Raw genomic sequence first — 18,352 nt, forward strand, 5'->3', positions numbered from 1 at the left:
TGTTTACGGTGCCTTTCATTTTAAAACTGTTAAATATTTATGTAATCAAATAATCACTATTTTCTCGTGGTTTTTGTGTTTTGTTTTTTAATTGGGACATTTGTATTTATCCTAAGATTATAATCCTAAAATTATAAAGATTAAAGGATATATGTTTTTTTCCTAAAGCTTGGGTAGTCCTGTTTTGTTTTGTTTTGTTTTGTTTTTTCTTTCCTTCCTGTTTTTGTTTTTTGTCTATCTGGACTTTAAAAATCAAGTTTGGAAGTTGGTGAGTTGGAAGTGTAGATCTCATCAGCCAAAGATGAAATATTTCTAATTGAATCAGTTGTCCCAATTTGCTTGTCGAATAATCCATCCTTCCCCATTGATTCAAAATGGTACTTTTATCATATAGGAAATTCCTTTATACATTTGGATTTGTTTTATCGTGTTTTTTTTTTTTTTTTGTAGTTAAGCTTTTTATTTTATTTTTCTTTCCAGGAACAATAATATGAATGTACCTTCAACCAAACTATTTAAACAGAAAATGTATTATATAAATTATGCTCTATTTTTGTAATATATCAAAATACTGTATTGGTGAAAATAAATAGATAACAAAAAACAACATCCATTATTTCCATGTTTGCTATCAGATTGTTCATGTATGCTTTTCTTTATAAGTCATTATAGGTGAAAAACAAATTGAAATTTAACAGGCATGCAAAATTATGCCACTTCTAAGGATTCCAGGTTACAGTTATTCTAGTTTTCCTTAATACTAATAAAAATGGGAACAACACATTGGTAGGTATACAGAAACATGATTTTGCTCTAAGGATTAACTGAACTGTTGAGAGAGGCAAATGCTTACTCGTAGGCTTCTACAGTAATATAATACTTTACTATATAAAAGAGTATTATATTTTATATTTTTCCAAGTCTAACCATAAAGTCTATTAAGTAAAAAAAAAATTAAGATACATGGACAATCTCATTCCCATGTGTGACATAAGGGTACTGAGACAATTTTTATTTCTTCACTTTTTTATTAAGAACACTTCTTAGATAGTTTGGCACTTTACATTCAGTGTCCATTGGCTCCTTCTGAGAGTATCTGTGAAGGTTCAGTAAATTTAGCAGTGAATAAGTAAAAAAGGGCTGGTGTAGGTACTAAAGCCAAAAGAGGTAAGTCTTGCTCTAATTTATCCACTCTGGAAATGGAGATTATCCCATAGGCATGAAGTAACCAGTGGCTAAAAAGAACAATAAGTCTTTTCTTTCTTACCAGAAGATCATATTAGTTCTCTATTTCAGAAGCCAACATGTACATAGCCAGAGTAACCAAAGATAACACTAATATAATGTATGGGAAGGCATAATATAAAAGGCCTCCACCAACTGTCTGAAGCACAATTAAAACTGGAAAGAAGTAAAGTGCAGCATAAATACTTTTAAATCGATCAGATTTCCCTAATCCACATACAATTTTCTTTACCAGAAGAGGTCGGAGTAGCATCATTAATACTAAGCAGAAAGCATAATAGATAAATACAATGGTGTATAGTGGGTAGACAGCTTCATGAGTACAGTGCACTGTGGTAACGTAACCTGAAATTGGGTTGTAAAGTGTTGTGTACCAATCAGAAAGCATCAATACTCAACATGAACAGATGTAAAGAACACCAACTGGATCACTCACAAGTAAGGTGATAATAGCTGCCATACTGTATTCAAATAATGCTGTGATATATTGGAAAAGTGCGCTGGAACTCTTTTTTCCTAAGTACCATTCAGTGAAGAACCAGTGTAAAACAAGAGGAAGCATGGCCATAAATCCAAGATACAGCCAATCATAAAGTTCTGGAGACTCTGTGCAAGGCTGACAGTATTTCTGTGCATTTGTTCTCTGTCCTCTTGGGCACACCCCACATTCTCCATATATTTCAGTTGAACCATTTTAAAATAATAGGGTCTTCCCACAATAAAGTCCAAGGCATGCTGGTTGAATATCGACAGCCATTGACTGCTGAAAGACTACTCTATACTGCTTTTCTGTATTCCTTTGCCATCACCACACTGATTTAGTAGCATTCCCTTACTTTATATTTTAATATCTGGTATAGATCATGCCTTTTTCACTAGTCTTATTTCAAAAATTTTTTTGCAGTTCTTCCTTTTTTTTGTTTACCAATGAACTTTAGAAACAACTGCTCCAGTTCCAGAATAACCTATATTGTGGTTCTAATTGGAATTGCTTTAAATTTCATATATTAATTAAGAAGGCTGACATAATATTGGCCTTTCCATCTAGATACATGGCATGTGAAGAAAGGCATTAAACAAATGATCACACAGACAGATGGTACATTTATGATCATAGACTGTGTGACGTGAAATGAAGGAAAAGAAGAGATTGAACAACTGAGTTTAGAGAACACCCCTTCTTGGTGGTGGCACTTAGTCTGATGACTGAGTTTTCTGTCCTATGCAAGTGGGTGGAATGGTAGGCCACTTCCTGGGATGGGAAGGCTGAGGGAAGGCAGGGGGAGATGGGCGTGAGAGATGGGGGGTGGTGACACTGTTATGAATAAATAGCCCTTTAGCTAGTTTTCTTCTGTCTAGATTATCACCAAATCCAGATTAATTTTCTCAAATCTCCTCTTTAATTATGCAATTTTCATAACTGAAAACTTCTTATCTTAGTCTTCTAGGCTGTCATGACAAAGTACCAGAAACTGGGTGGCTTAAAACAACAGAAATTTATTGTCTCACAGTTCTAGAGGCTTGTATTAGTCAAGGTTCTCTAGCGAAAGAGAACTGACAGGATATTTGTGAATATTATGAGATTTTATAAAATTGTCCCATGCAACTGTGGAGATGTACAAGTCCAAATTTTGTGGGGCAGGCTGCAAGCTGGGAACTCTGATGGAGGTTTTCAACAAATTCCCCAGGAGAGGCCAGTTGCCTGAAGTAGAAAATTCTCTCTTCTGACTGATGCAATCATCATTTTTCCTTTTAAAGCCTGTAACTGATTGGATGAAGCATCTTTCTTTGCCAAAGGCAATCTCCTCAGTTGACTGTAGATGTCATCAGCCATAGATGAAATCAACTTACATAATGATTTAAGTCCATGAAATGACCTCATAGTAACAGTTAGGCCAGTGCTTGCTTGAAGAGACAACTGGATACCACTGAATACCTGGCCAAGTTGACTCATGAACCTAACCATCACAAGGCTAAATGTCCAAAATTAAGGTGTCAGCAGGGCCATCCTCCATCTGAACCCTGAATCCTAGCCTCTTCTGGTGTCTGGTGTTTGCTGGCAATCCTTGGCATTCCTTAGCTTGTAGTGCATTGCTCCAGTCTCTGGCTCCTTCATCTTCACATGCTCTTCTCCCCTATATCTGACTGTGCCTTTTTCCTCTTCTTATAAGGACACTAACCACATTGGATTAAGGGCCCACCCTACTCCAGTATGACTCATTTTAACTTAACTAATTCCATCTGCAGCGACTTTCTTTCCAAATAAGGTAACATTTGGCGGGGTGAGGGGGTGCTTAGGACTTCAACATACATTTTTGGGAGACACAATTAGCCCCTAACACTCCCAATGACTTTCTCTTCTGTGTGGAATAACCTTCAAACTCTTCAGCATTCACTCTCCCTTTCTGATGTCATCACAGGGTCCTTTGTAACACCTACTTGCTGGACATGCCTTGAATGTATTTGCCTCAATGCCTGCCTTTCCCACAAGGTGCCCCTACCCCCCTCTCTACCTATCTGGAAATACCCCCTTGTTTCTATTAGTTTGACTCCATCCAACCTCAGGGCATAGCTCTAGACCCCTTTTAAGCCTTCTCTGGCCTTTGGATCCTCAAGTGGCCTCTCTCCTTGGAACTTCTCTTTCCCTTGAGGACTCATTAGGTCCTTAGAGCACACATCCTTTTACTATTAACCGTTGTATACAGTCATACACTTGCCGAACTGCACTATGAGCTGCTTTGAGGCTGGGACAGTGTGTTATATGTTGGAACATCCTCTATCTTACCCACAGCTGCAGCTCAGTAAGGACAGATTGAAATGTTTGTATAGTTAATGCTGACATATGCCCATAAACTGAAAAACATCCCAGGATAATTGATTAACTTAACGTTTTATTTCTCTAGGATATACGTGGTATCCCAAGTGATCACTTGAATAGAGTGCTGAGAAATGTGGAATCAGCAAGACATGAAAGAGAAAGACAAATACCTAACATTCAGCAAATTCGAGAATTCCTTGAATATCAGGTCAGCTGTAAAATTGAGGAGAGAACATTACTGTCTTCAGGTAGGCCTGTTACTGACCTCCATTTCATTTCTGCAATTGGGAGTGTGATTTAACCATCTTTTCATAATTTTAAATGGTTTACCAACTTTGGTGCCTAATTGGCACCTTCATTACTATAATATATTGGGTCTAGGATTTTTTTTTATTTTTGTTTTTTATATTAAAAATATAACCTGTCATTTGGACTCTGGACTAAAAAGGCTTGCTTGTGCATTTTAATGGCAGTGTAGACAGTATTGTACTATTTTTTTTGCTTTTCACTTACTGATCATAAAGGCAGTGGAAACTCATGAATGACACTATTCTTCCAGATAAATGCAGTATTTCTCAAATGGATACCCTTGCAACTGGAGAAAGATCCAAAGCAATGCAACATTCTTCCAAAAGCAGACATTTGATTAGACAAAGACCAGTTTTTACTGATAGAACATCTGTTCCAAAGTGAGTATTTTTTACCTTACAATTTTAAAAAAAATCAATGTTTGACTCAGTAGAGAATTAAACTTGTAATTCCTACCAGTCTCTCATTGATACTGGATGATTTTTGGTGCCACTCTCTTTAATATATGTTAGAAGGAAAAATCACCAGTTCCATAGAAATTTATATTACTCATTCATACAATTTAGAAATATTTTTCTTTTGTTTTTTTAGAATTCGGAAAAATATCCTAGAAGATAATTTTCCCGGAAAGCCATCTACTGTTACGTGAGTACTTGGAGAGAGGAAGATCATCTAAAATATTTTCACTGAATGTTCCTTCACTGTAAATTAGCACGCTCATTGTGCTTAATTAAAACTATAATTATTAAACATATTAATTAATCTGTGATTTGTGACATGTCGTTTCTATGTCAGATAGTACATAAGCAAATAGCATCTATCACATTGTGTCCTCCATTAAGAAGTGGGGCCACACCTGAGTCAAAAAAGATACTATTTTAAAAGATGGAATAGTTTTATTGAGGAAAAAGTTTTTGTTCCATTGAGAAATGTTTTTATTAGGCATGTAAAAACCAAGAATATTAAGAATATGTATATTTGGATTTAGAGGAGAAATGTAACTTCATTCATTCTGATAAATATGCCATATGATTGGGAGATCTGGATTTGGAATGACTCTTCAGCCTTTTATAAAACTTCTGAACCTCCTCACCATCCTGTTCTGTGACCACACGGAATATGCTCTATGGGAATTATCTGAGAAAGTTCTGACCACTTTCAGAGACATATAGTTTGTAAATGCTGATCTTGTGAAAACAGCCACCTGTTTTGGTTTTGATTTGTTTAGGACCCCTCCCTTTAGTTCAGAGGAGGAATTGGATGATGATGACTTCGTACAGGCATATGCATCCCCAGACTTACCTCCTCTGCAATCATCTAAAAGCAACAAGGGTAGCTTTGCAATGAATACTGCCAAAAGTGACACTGACTGGACCAAAGAGAGTGAAATTGAGGACTCTGATGTTTCTCCCAAGCCTGCAGGTGATGGTGATCTTTTATCATTGAAAAATCTTTAGGGCAGTGGTTCGCGACTGGGGGCACTTTAGATCCCCACCCCCTGGGACATTTGGCAATGTCTGGAGACATTTTTAGTTGTCTCAATTGGTGGTGGTGGGAGGTGTCACTAGCATTTAGTGGGTAGAGACAAGGGATGCTGCTAAACATCCTACAATGCATGGGACAGAATTAACTGGCACAAAATGTCAATAGTATGACTTTTGAGAAACATTGGTGATGATACAGGTAAATGAAATAAATATATAAATTTTCTCCTTCTGGAAGAAGTATTAAATGAAAGAGACCTTCAGCCCATGTTTCTCTTAAACAAGAAGTGCCAGTGTTGGTAAGTTGTTGTAAAGCACTTTTATAGCCTTTGTTAACTACTGATCTCTAAACATTACTCCCTTGGTGCCCGAACCTTGTAGCATTCTGAGGGGCTTGTTGGATGCCAAGAGTATTATGGGTGACCGGGATACAGCATGGAACTTTTGGGCCAAACAAGTGAGAGAGAGCTATAATACCGGCCTAAGTCAGTTGTCCTTTTGTGGTACCTCCACCAGCACTTCTGAACTTAAGGCAACTCCAGAACTTTTTAGGATTGTTCTGGGTGCCCCTACAGATTCATAATTAAGGAGACATATACATAATCTCTTCTCCCACCAAAATGTCTCTTGCAAATTCCAGCCTTTGACCTAGTTCATATCTTCATTCCTTCCTATCCTGGACTACTGAAATAATTCTTTAATCTCCCAGTTTCTATTTGGTCTCTTTTCCCTCCAGGCCATCAGAGAAGGTCTGAGAGGGGAGGATAGCAAGCACAGCTTGCTTGGAAGATTGAAGAAGTTGAGCTTGCTTGGAGCATTGGAGCAGCTGAGTTTGTCTGGAGTTGTAGACTGTGATAAGAAGTGAGACTGGAGACATAAGCAAGGACTAGATCAAGACCATATTAAGGAGTTTGTTACTTGTTACTTAAACTAGTCATTGAAGGGTTCTATGCAAGGGAAACACATGGTCAGATTTGTATTTTAGAAAGTGCTGGGATTAGGGAGTCCCAGTGGGAACCTGTTGTGATGGATCTGGAGGGAGGTGATCATGATGGTGGCCTCGATACTTGAGGCAGTGGAGACAGAGGGCAGTGGATGAACCTGAAGAGGAAGCATCAGCATAACTCAGTGATTGACTAGAGTTGGGGGAGAGGTAGGGAGGAGTCAAGGGTGACCCTGTAGTTTCTTATCTGGGCACCTTGGTGAATGGTAGTGCTATTTACTCAGCTTGAGGAGCATTATATAGGACAGGATGACAATGGTTTTGGAAGTGTTGAGTTTGAGGTGCCTTTAAATCATCTCAGGTGGGTTGCAGAGGAATGGGTAGGTCACCCTTCCTAGGTATGCTCTTTGTGCTTCCATTTCATTGTTATGCCTGGCTGGAATGCCCTTGGCCCTCACTGCCTTCCTTCTCCACAGGCCTGCTCTGTCTTCCTTCTTGCTTTGATCTCACACTTTCCTGTTCTGTTGTCCTCTCTGAGAGCCCTTACTACACAGTATAGCCTCCATTATAGTTCACTTGACATTTGTCTCTTTCCTCCTTGTTGACTTTAAATCTTTGAGGGAAGGAGAGGAATTAAGACTATTCATTTCTTGTTGACCTACAGTCCCTATCACAGTGTCTTGTCCAAAGAGCATAAGTTGCATTGCACTGAGGTCTGGGGTCACAAAACATGTTTACCTGAGACTGGTCAGTGCTCATCTTCCAGGGCCTCTTCTGCAGGAATGAGATTTCCTGGAACCCAACACTTTGAGGGTTGGCAGTCAAGGAGAATTGATTTGCGGGTGTGCGCCAGGGCAACACTGGATTAAAATCAGGGAGTCTCAGATTTAGAACTATACTCCAGACTTCATAATGAAGGTTGGCACCTTGTGCTTGTGGGTATTAACACCAGAAATGTAAGCAAATATTTTAGGTTTCAGCCTCAGTGAAAAACTGAGAGTTTATATAGTGTCCTTCATAAAGGGCACAGAAATATTAAACTATTACACACATCATAAAGAGCACAGAAATGTTAACGTATTACTGCACATCTCTTCTGTTATTGATGAGATTTTGAGGTCACTTCCTCCTCTTGATTCATTCAACAGATGTTTAACAAGAAGTGACTGCCAGTGTGTAGAATCCATCCACATCACCATGTTCATGTCTGTGTTAATTGTATGTGTGCCTGTACCTCCCACCAGAGCTCCCTATGGACAGGGACTTATCTTAAGTTCCTGTGTCCAGCACTGTGCCCAGTGTGGGGTGCTTTGGAGGGACTCAGTTAGTGTTTGCATTCATTCATTCAACAGTCACTGGCAGGATGAACAGAAAGATGCATGAGACAGATCCTGACTGTAAGGAGCTTAGCATCGCTGAGGCAGAAAGAATGTGTGTAATCAGAGACTTTAATTTATATGTAGACAGGTAACTATAGAAATACAATCATAAGTTTAGAAGAAGAAATTTTGCGTGGCTTGAGTGAAATCAAGAAAGAAAGCAGCATTTACAGTGGGCTTTGAAAATTAAGAAGGCATTTAGTCAACAAAAAACTGGGTAGGAGGAGGTAGTATGTCATAAGGTGGGCAAACTGGAGGTGAGAAAATGAGTGTCCTTGGAATGGTAAGCCCAGAAGGGCTTCAGTATAAAGTCACCATGTAGGGGATGAGGAGATGAGGGGCAAAGAGGCCAGAGTCAGCTGCAAGGCATTTCGTGTGGTCTTCAGTAGCAAAAAGGGTTTTGTAGACAGGAGCTGTCCTACAGCAAGAGGGCTCAGATCCCCAGCAGTGAGGGAGCTGAGAGCATGCAGCACAAAAGGCTCAGAGCCTTGTGGATAGGCCAGCACAGGGACCAAGCACTGGGAGGCTGAGCCGGGTGGCTGGCATTGTGCAAAGAAAGGATGGGCTTATCTAAAAGCCACTCCCTCAGGAAACTTGATGGGTTTAGCAACTAATGATGCTCAAGTCGAAGGGGAGGAAGAAGTTGCAGGTGCTTGGGGGACTGTGAGAACGGCGTTCTAATAACACTGTGCTGCCTTTTGGAAATGGGGCAATTCCAAAGGAAGACAAGGTCCAGGTCTGTGACTGTGTTGATAATTTGCTAAAAAGAGGTGGAGGATGATTTTAAAATAAATTCTATTGAATACAGTTTTTAAGTTATATATTTTAAACATACCAGATGCAATTAATTTTATTTATATCATTTTTATATACCATGTATTTATAAAATTCTGATAAAATATAATACATGAAGGTTACCACACTGAAATTAAAGTCTCTGATTATATAGTTGAATGACACCATTCTTCTTTGATTTAAAATGAAAAATTTATATCTCCTAGTCTGATTTTTGTTTAAGGAAGTAAATAGTGTTTAGTGTAACCTTTTTTTCAACCTCATCATACAACAATTGATTTTATTTTAATAATACATAAAAAGCTTAGACTGTCTCAGAGTTGGCTGTAAGGTTGCTTTGGACTGAAGATAGATCCAATTTTTTAAAAACTTTACCTGACTAACTTTTATTGATCTTATAGGAACCGCCATTAAAACACTAACTGAAAAAGTTGAAAAAACAGTTACAAATCACAGAAATGTTAATAAACTAGTTGGTGGTATTAATGTTGCTGAGGCATTCATCAAAGAAGAAGAAATACCAGAAGGACTAAAGGTGAAATTGCTTTTACTTGCTGTACCCACATATACAAGTTCATTTTTTGATAAATACATCTAAATATATTTTTCATAGTGAAATAAAAAGCAAATGTAATTAGTGTAGTAGAGGTTGAGATTTTTACCTTATATTGTTTTCAGTATTGCATTTCTTTCCATTCCATAGATAATCAAAGATACTGAAGCAATAACTAGTAGTAGTACTTCATTTGCATATAAAACTTTACAGGTTTTAAAAATCATGTCATGTGTATTATTTGTTGCTTACAGATATTAGCTGGTTTGCACAAAGAAACTTGTGACTAGCTAGAATCTAGGGCTTCCAGATACTATAGTCCAGGGGCTTTTCTGCTATCCTTGTGTGACCTCAAAATAAAATACAGACTTTTCAGTTTGGTCCTTCTTAAGAACTGGAGTCAGTAGAGAAATGCTTCAGAGAGAGACGAGAATCAAGAGACTAGGTGGGCAGAGCCAGAACCCACTCTCTGCATTAGAGAAGATGCCCTGACATTTTCTCAGCAGTTCTAACTGCTGGGACACCAGAAGTGTTTCTATGGATAGAGATTTCCCTTTGTATTTATGGGGCACAGCTAGTTTGTAATGACCAGGTCTTCTAGTAGTCATCCCTCTTAAGTTTTTTATGCATAAATTAGATTTAATTTTTATCCTCCTTATCTTGGAATCCAGAGCATTTTGTCAAACTTCTTTTATTAGTTAGTGCTATTTGTGTTACACAAGCCAAAAATGACAAAAGTTATGTGTCATATAATGGAGAATATTTTCTTTTCCTTTAGAAGGACATGATAGAAGTGTGTGATCCTTTGGGTTAGGAGGCCATTTCTACAGAGCCCTTTTGCGTGTTACTTGTGATTAGATGTTGTTTATTATGGAAGTCAAAGAGCCCCAGAGCCCACCTGGCTCCTATTGTGGAGCACCCTAACTTTTAGTGTTTCATACTCGTTCACTTGTAATGTTTCTGGAATTTTCTAAATTCATGATTTAGCAAGTAACATATATTCCATGGCAAGAAACAAAAGAGTTGCTTCTCTCAGCATTCAAAACATCTACTTCCAAATCCATTTCATTGCCCTGTAGGAAGGACTAGATTTGGGATCCTCTGCTGTTCCCAGCTTCTTATCATTCAGTTTCAGCTGCTCAGTCTAACCAACAGAATAACTGAGGGGTTCTAACACATGCTGTTTCTTTAGGAAACATAAATGATTTTCCATGTATTTCTTCTAGTGTGCAGATGTGGATGAGGATGACTGGGACATATCATCCTTAGAGGAAGAAAAATCTTTGGGGGAAAAAACTGGGAAAGAACAGAAGGAACCTCCACTGGTGAAGAATGAATCAAATTCTACTCACATACCAAGTGCCTGGGGTGCATCTAATGCTAGAGGGCCAAAGGGAGAAGGTTAGTGCTTAGTGTCTAGCAGAAGCTCTGTCCATTTTCCTATTATTTTTATCTTTAAAAAATAGATAATTAAGCTATGCTGTTATATCATTGGACAAGAACACTCCACTGGCATAACAAATATCTTGTTGCTTTTTTATGCTTCTTTAATAAGCACTGAGTATGTACAACTTATCAATTTGTGTATATCTCTTAATTATTTTAAGTTATTCAGTCTCAATCTTTAAAGACAATTTAATATTATCTTTGAAAATGCCCATACAAATATTCTATTCCTGCAAGTTGCCCCATAGAAATGAATATTTCTGATCATATACTTGAATGAAACCATTCTTCTGGCAGTCTTCATGTATTAATCTGATTATATATTGAGTACTTTTTTACCTTTCCAGGGAAAGTTTTTCTTGTAGCATTGTAGCCAGTGGGATTAATTACAAATGAATTATTCCTATCCATCTAGGGTAGACCTTGGATAAAGCCAGTAACTTAACTCTTAATTCATTTAATTTTTAAAATTAAAGTATTATAATTTATATTTGTATCAAAGTAATTCTTGCACATGGTGAAAGTCAACTTATACAGAAGGGTTACTTCCTGCCATCCCTTTCAACCCACATTTACATTTGCCTTTTATCTGATGGGGACCTCTGTGCCTCTAATGTGCTTATACCACTGTTTCTTGATTCCTCACCTTTAGGCATTATTTTTGATGTCCTGTAAGATAGATAGGATTTGGTTTCTTTTCACCCCCTGCTACACCTCTCAAGCCCCCTCTTCATGATTTTTATACCCATATTTGTAATTTTAAGTTAATTCACACAAATCTCTATGCTTGTCCCGTCCATTTTCTTCATCTCTCGCCACCCCAGTCTCTAAGATAAAGCTGTTACTGCCTCTATCCTTCACTCTGCCTTTTCCCCCAACCAACGTGTCACCTGTGCCTTTACTTAACATCGTCAAATAACATTGACCTCTGTTCTGTCAACAGCATTGTCTGTGCTATGTCCAAAAATTGATTCTGATCGTAAAAAACCAAAAGACCTCGTTTCATCATTGTGACATGTCGGTACACAGGGCCAAGCGAAGCGCCTGAGGACATTTCCTCCTCTTCCTCCACTGCCTTGTCTCTGTTCCCCTCAAAGAAAACATTTCTAAAACCAGACTCAAGGGGCATCCTCCACACTATACTGTTTCAGTGGCTCAAATTGTGGCACTTTTAAATTAACTTCACATTTAAGACCATCTACCCTGAAAAACCTATTTTCAACACTTAATCCCTGCTTGGCTTCTTAATTTTTCATCTCCCTCCGCCTGTTTTTTAAACCGTCTATTCCCTCAGAGTCAACAGTAACAAAAACGTGTTGAGCACTTTCAAGCCCAGGCCCTGTGCCGAATGCTGGGGAAGGAAAGCCGCAGGACGAGGTTCCTGCTGCCCAGGAACTTGTAGATTGCAGGGGGGATGTTTCCATCCTGTTGTGGTTTCCCAGGGATGTGGCCATTTCATGGTCAGAGTTTATAGTGGCCTCCTACTCAGCTTGTGAGACCTGGGGGATGGGGGTTAATGGACAGATGCAGTGTTGAATGATGTTAGAATATGAAAAAATGGATTTTTAGAGGCTTAGATGCTTGTTTAATCACCAGAGCCTTCTCTTTCCCTTCCTCTTTCTCCCTCCATAGGACTTCAAGAAAATGAATCAAGCACATTAAAAAGCAGCCTGGTAACTGTGACTGATTGGAGTGACTCCTCAGATGTATAACTAGAATTCCAAATGTCAGAAGATTCTTCCAGAAGCCAACAGTATTTCAGTGTCACAGCATTTTAAGCTCATGCCTTATAGTATTTCCTACAATAACAAGGAAGCTTATTCAGAGAACAAGGCTCTCTTTAATGGCATCTAATACAGTATTAAACAAGATTGTCAGCAGTATTTGGAAGCATATAAAGGTGTTCAAGTCTTCAGTTGCTTAAAAATAACATGTCATCAAAGTCATAAAAAGCTTCAGAATGGTAATCTAGTGTTAAGTGTATTTTTTTCAAATAGTTTTTAAGTGAATTTTTTTCTTTTTTAGCTTATTATAGCAGGTTTTGGTTTGAATTATTAAACTTTTTAAGAAGATTTACTTTTTTATGTAAATCATCACATATGGAATGTGATATAAAATTCTGTTAGTATCCTCAAAATTGAATTAGTGGAATCAGTGAAACCTTAAGAGTGGACTGGTTATTTTTCATATGTAAGTTTTCAAATTATAATATAGCTATGCCCATTGTAAGCACATTTTCCTGAAATACCTTCATCATATGCAGTATTGAGCCATTGTAAGCATGTTGCTGTTAAAACAATTATTTTAGAAGTTAAATACTATTTCTGGAGTATAACCTTTAATTTGGATATTTTATGAATAAAATGTAGCTATTTTAAGTGCCAATTAATTTATCAGAATATAAATAGAAAAGATTGAGTAATTACTGAATTCATGTTTATGTAGTTTTTTAAAAAAAAATTTTTAAATGTAAAACCCGAATTATAAAATACCTCAAAAGAAATTTAGTTATATTCTTGAGCAATGACATTGTCAAAGGTTAGAAAATTCATATGAGCTGTTTTTGCATTTTTTTATACTTTGTGGTACTATCTGTAGTCTGTTTCCAAAAAAGTAACAATTTAAATGATGTGTTGGGTTTTGGAGTTCTTCATTTTGTTAACCTTTCAAGTAAAGCCCTTCATTACATCACTGTGAGTGAGGCTGAGTTATTAGAGGTGATTCTGACCAAGATGTTTGGAGATTTGTTTCTGAGTTAAATTTATACTTATTAGGGGTTTACTAAATGAGAAGCTTGTTTTGGTAGCTATGCCATGTAGCATCTTGATCTAAAGTTAGAACATGCCTTTATCTGTTTTTCTCACCACCAGAGTCCTTTCTATGTGGCCCATTTCCATGCTTACGTTCTTCCCAACTTTCTATAGAGGCCTTTTTTTTTTTTTTTTTTTTTTTTTTTTTTGCAAATATATTCACTTTATATGTATATTTCTAAAAGCTTTAATAAATGCCAAATCAAATTTTCATGTAGTAGGACAGAGATTACCTATAATAACATATGCACGGGGGCTACTTTGTTCATAGATTCATTTCTTCAGTCATTTATTCAACAGATAGTTATTGAGCTACTTCCTCCATTCCAGGCTTTTTTTTTTTTTCCCCTAAAGGCATGTATCAGCTCATTAAATTAGAACAACTTTGATATGTAGTTTTTCTTATGATACTTATCCTAAAGATGTGAAAAAATGAGAGTTATTAAATAAACTGCCAAAGGCCATTCAACTAGATGGTGACAAAATCAGTCTTTTAACCAGGTTCTCTATTCTAAGTTCTGTGCCTGCCATGTCTCCATTCCAGAACAGAAAGGGGTAGGGAAAGTACTACTAAGTAAACCCAATATTTAAATCAAGTCATTACTTCTGTGTTATAAAAGCCTATCCTTTACTGTTAAGTCCTATAATTTTTATCCATTAGATTTGGTTTGTTCATTTCTCAACAGACCATTACCTTAAATCTCTGTTCACTGATACATAACTAACATATTTTGGTTATTAACAGAGCTTTCCTATACTTAACACCCCTTTCCCTACCCATTCTCTAAATTTTTCAAGAGCTAAATAGTTCAATACAATCTAAAAACTGTCCTCTCCAGCTCAGTTTTTTTTTTTCCAATAAATTTCAAATATATCCTTAGATGATTATCATGTACAGCAATGCTTATGGAGCTTAAGCTTCAAGGCCCCACAACGGCATGACTGCAAGTTCCTGCACCTAATTTTTAAAAAAAAATAATTAATGGATTAAATTTTTGACATTTTAAAAAATGTATTCTAATAACATATGTACATCTTAAAATTTCTCCTTTTAACCACATTCAAATATATAATTCAGTGCTGCTGATTATATCCACAATGTTGTATTACCATACCACCATCCATTACAAAAATTTTTCCATCGTCCCAAATAGAAACTCTTCACATTTTAAGCCTGTTAACTCCCTATTCTTTATCCTCATCACCTCCCTTGGTAACCTATATTATAGATTCTGACTCTTTGGGTTTCCTTATTCTAATTATTTCATATAAGTGAGATCATACAACATCTATCCTTTTGTGTCTGGCTTATTCCAGACAACATGATGTCTTCAGGGTTCATCTATGTTATCCCGTGTATTGAGACTTCATTCTTTTCTGTGGTGGAATAATATTCCATTGTGTGTTTATACCACATTTTATTTATGCATACATAGTTTGATGGACACTTGGGTTGCTTCCTCTTTTGGCAATTGTGAATAATGCCTCTATGAACATTGGTGTGCTACTATCTGTTTGAGTCCCTGCTTTCATTTCTTCTTGGTATATAACTTGTAGTGGGATTGCCGGGTCATATGGTAGTTCTATACTTAGCTTTCTAAGGAACCGCCAAACTGTCTTTCACAGTGGCTGTACCATTTTACATTCTCACCAGCAATGAATGAGTGTTCCCAGTTCTCTGCATACTCTCCAACACTTGTTATTTTTTTTTAATAGCAGCCATTCTAATGAATGTGAAATGGTATCTCATTGTGGTTTTCATTTGCATTTCCCTGATGGCTAATGATGTTGAGCATTTTTTTCATGTGCTTTCTGGCCCATGAAAGCAGACGTGTCTACTCACGTCTTTTGCCCATTTTTAAATTGGGTTGTCTTTTGAAGGATTTCTTTACATGTACTGGATATTAATTCTTTAACAGATATGTGGTTTCCAAATATTTTCTCCCATTGTGTAGGTTGTCATTTTACTTGCATGATAAAGTCCTTGGAGGAACAACAGTTTTTAATTTTGAGGAGGTCCCATTTATCTATTTTTTTCTTTAGTCGCTTGTGCTTTGTGTGTAAAGTCTAAGAAACTATTGCCTAACATAAGCTCCTGAAGATGCTGCCCTACATTTTCTTCAAAGGAGTTTGATATTTCTAGCTCTTATATTAAGGTCTTTGATCCATTTTTTTGAGCTGGTTTGTATATGGTGTGACATGGGGTTCCTCCTTTTTTTTCCCCAAATGGAGATCCAGTTTTCCCAGCACAATTTGTTGAAGAGGCTATTCTTTACCAATTGAGTGGTCTTTGCCACCTTGTCAAAAATCAGTTGATCATAAATATGAGGGTTGATTTCTATGGTCTTAGTTCTATTCCATTGGTATGTATGTGTTTTCTTGTTTCAGTACCATGCTGTTTTGATTACTGTGGTTTTGTAATAAGTTTTAAGACCCAGAAGTGTGAGTCCTCCAACTTCTTTTTCAAGATGGCTTTAACTGTTCAGGGTCCCTTACCCTTTTTGTTTTGTTTTGTTTTTAAGAACTGAATGGTAATGTATTTTTAAATGTCCATATTTTGTTTGTTTCTCCTCTCGGGATTTTTTTTTCCCCTCCACAATTCTAATTCCATTGTTTTTCAAACCCTGCCATCTGTAGCTGTGATTTTTTAGTGAACAATTGTGTAGGGAAGTAATTTCACATTTAGAGCCGCTGGAAGGCTTGCTGGCAACAAGGACAGAACAGAGGAAGGTTGTAAAAATTACTCAAAAGGGGAAGAAAACCCTTGAAAGTTTCAGGCCCACCCTGCTGCCCCAAAGGAAAAAATATATATATATCTGGAGCCATTTCATAGAAAGCCTTTATGCTGTGTCACAAGAGCCCCTTCCTCTGCTCTGTCTCCATGTTCAAACGTTTCTCTGAGAAAGCTTTTGCCTCAATCTCTAGAAGCAGAAACAAAACAAGTTCCCACCCTCCCCCATCCCAGTCATATCATCTAAATATACATGAGGGATAAGATTACATTTGTACAAAAATAGACTTTTTTTTACCTTTCCCTATGCTTTAGACATTTTTTTTTTTCTTATCTTTACTCTCTTTGTATTTGTCATCCTTTCTAAAGTGTTAGCAGTGCTAAGCAGCTAAGGCATTGCTAAAGATTGGGAACTGATAAAAAATGTTCCAAAGCATCTTAAAATAGATGCAACTCCTTGTCTTGAGATATTCATTTGAACCCGGATTGCACCAAAGGAGGTGTCCTTAGGTACTAGCCTACATGAAGCAAATGTACAGGAAAACAAAACAAAACAAGACAAAACAAGTCTCAATTAAAAATAAAGACGAGACGTTGGTAGCCGCCAGACGGGTTCTGTGTGTTGATGGCGGGTAACTCTACGTACAGCTCTGCAGGGCATATACACGTTCACACCACACACCTGCCTGGACAGGGACCGAGTCATGCGCCCCAACTCCGCGGTGGGGAAAGCATCAGCTGTTCACACACTGGCTTCACGGCAGCTGGGCCGAAATCCTTCGGGAACGCCAAGACTTGGAACACTGGGGGCCTGTGGCAGCCTCCGCACCCCTCCCTGGAGACTGCGTCCTCCAGGCCGTGCTGGCCACACCTCACGGTGACGGGGGCCAACTGGCTGACACGGGGGCATCCGTGGCTGGTCACTGGCACACCAGCTTCCACCGAAAATACCTAACGTGGGGGCAGCGGGGACTTGGGTTGGCTGACACCGTCTTCTAAACTCCCAGATGCTGTGGTTTTCGCTCCTTGCGCGGGGGCCACCATCCATATGTCACAGCCAGACCGTGCCGGAGGCGCCGAAAGGCCGGGGGCCCAGGGGGCGGCAGCGGGGGCGGGCGGCCGTCGAGGCCTGCGTCAAGCAGCCCGGCCCAGGGGGGACTGGGCGCAGGGGGCCGACGAGCTGATGTTAATGCTATCTTTACAAAAATCAAAGATCGTTCCAACAAAATAATAATTACTAAAAAATCACCTTAATTGAACCAGGCTTGTAAGAATCCTAAAGGTCTGAATAAATGAAAGTCCTCCTTCTACCAATGTGCCGTTTTCCGCGCGTTACCCTTCCAGGCCGACACCACTGTATTTACAAAAACCAGACCAAAGGGAAGAGGAGAGGAAAGCCGCTGCAGAAGTCAAACGTCAAATCAGCCGCGTGGTACAATCAAGGGGCGGCCGTTAAGGCTCCGCGGGCACTGGGGAGGCGGCCCGAGGGGTGACGAGGCGGGCGGTCATCAGAATTCAGGGTTTTACATCCGCCAGCTCAAGCCAGCGGCGGCAAAGCTCTCAGGAAGAAGCCGATGCCCAGCAGAGGCGCCCCTGTCCCTGGGTTTCCTGCATTGGACGCGTGGCCGAGGGACAGACAGGGAGGCGATGGGCGGGGGCTGGCCTGGGATAGAGGGGGTTGGGTTGGCTGCAGAAGACACCGAGGGCTGTTGGGTGTGGGGGACTTGCGTCACTCTGCCAGTCACGACCGTGCCTGCAAAGGCTGCCAGGACTTTCTGGTGGAGTCTAGGGGTGGAGACAGGTGGAGGCCTGTGAGTCCAGACTCTGCCGCGGGCGGTG

General features: G+C 38.7%; 1 protein-coding gene and 1 pseudogene across 1 annotated transcript in view; one reads left to right on the plus strand and one right to left on the minus strand.

Annotated features, from left to right (window-relative positions):
* Positions 1-13,663, plus strand: part of DZIP1 (DAZ interacting zinc finger protein 1) — a 70,941-nt gene extending 57,278 nt beyond the window's left edge. The window contains exons 17-23 of the mRNA XM_037800224.1: positions 4,149-4,311; positions 4,623-4,752; positions 4,964-5,017; positions 5,601-5,794; positions 9,375-9,508; positions 10,753-10,927; positions 12,605-13,663. Of these exons, the coding sequence (XP_037656152.1) occupies positions 4,149-4,311; positions 4,623-4,752; positions 4,964-5,017; positions 5,601-5,794; positions 9,375-9,508; positions 10,753-10,927; positions 12,605-12,684 (930 nt within the window). The 3' untranslated portion in view covers positions 12,685-13,663. The remainder of the gene's footprint in view (positions 1-4,148; positions 4,312-4,622; positions 4,753-4,963; positions 5,018-5,600; positions 5,795-9,374; positions 9,509-10,752; positions 10,928-12,604) is intronic.
* Positions 1,067-1,998, minus strand: LOC119507123 (annotated as a pseudogene).
* Positions 13,664-18,352: the final 4,689 nt, after the last annotated feature.

This window comes from Choloepus didactylus, chromosome 12 (assembly GCF_015220235.1).
Source record: "Choloepus didactylus isolate mChoDid1 chromosome 12, mChoDid1.pri, whole genome shotgun sequence".
NCBI classification, from domain to species: domain Eukaryota; kingdom Metazoa; phylum Chordata; class Mammalia; order Pilosa; family Megalonychidae; genus Choloepus; species Choloepus didactylus.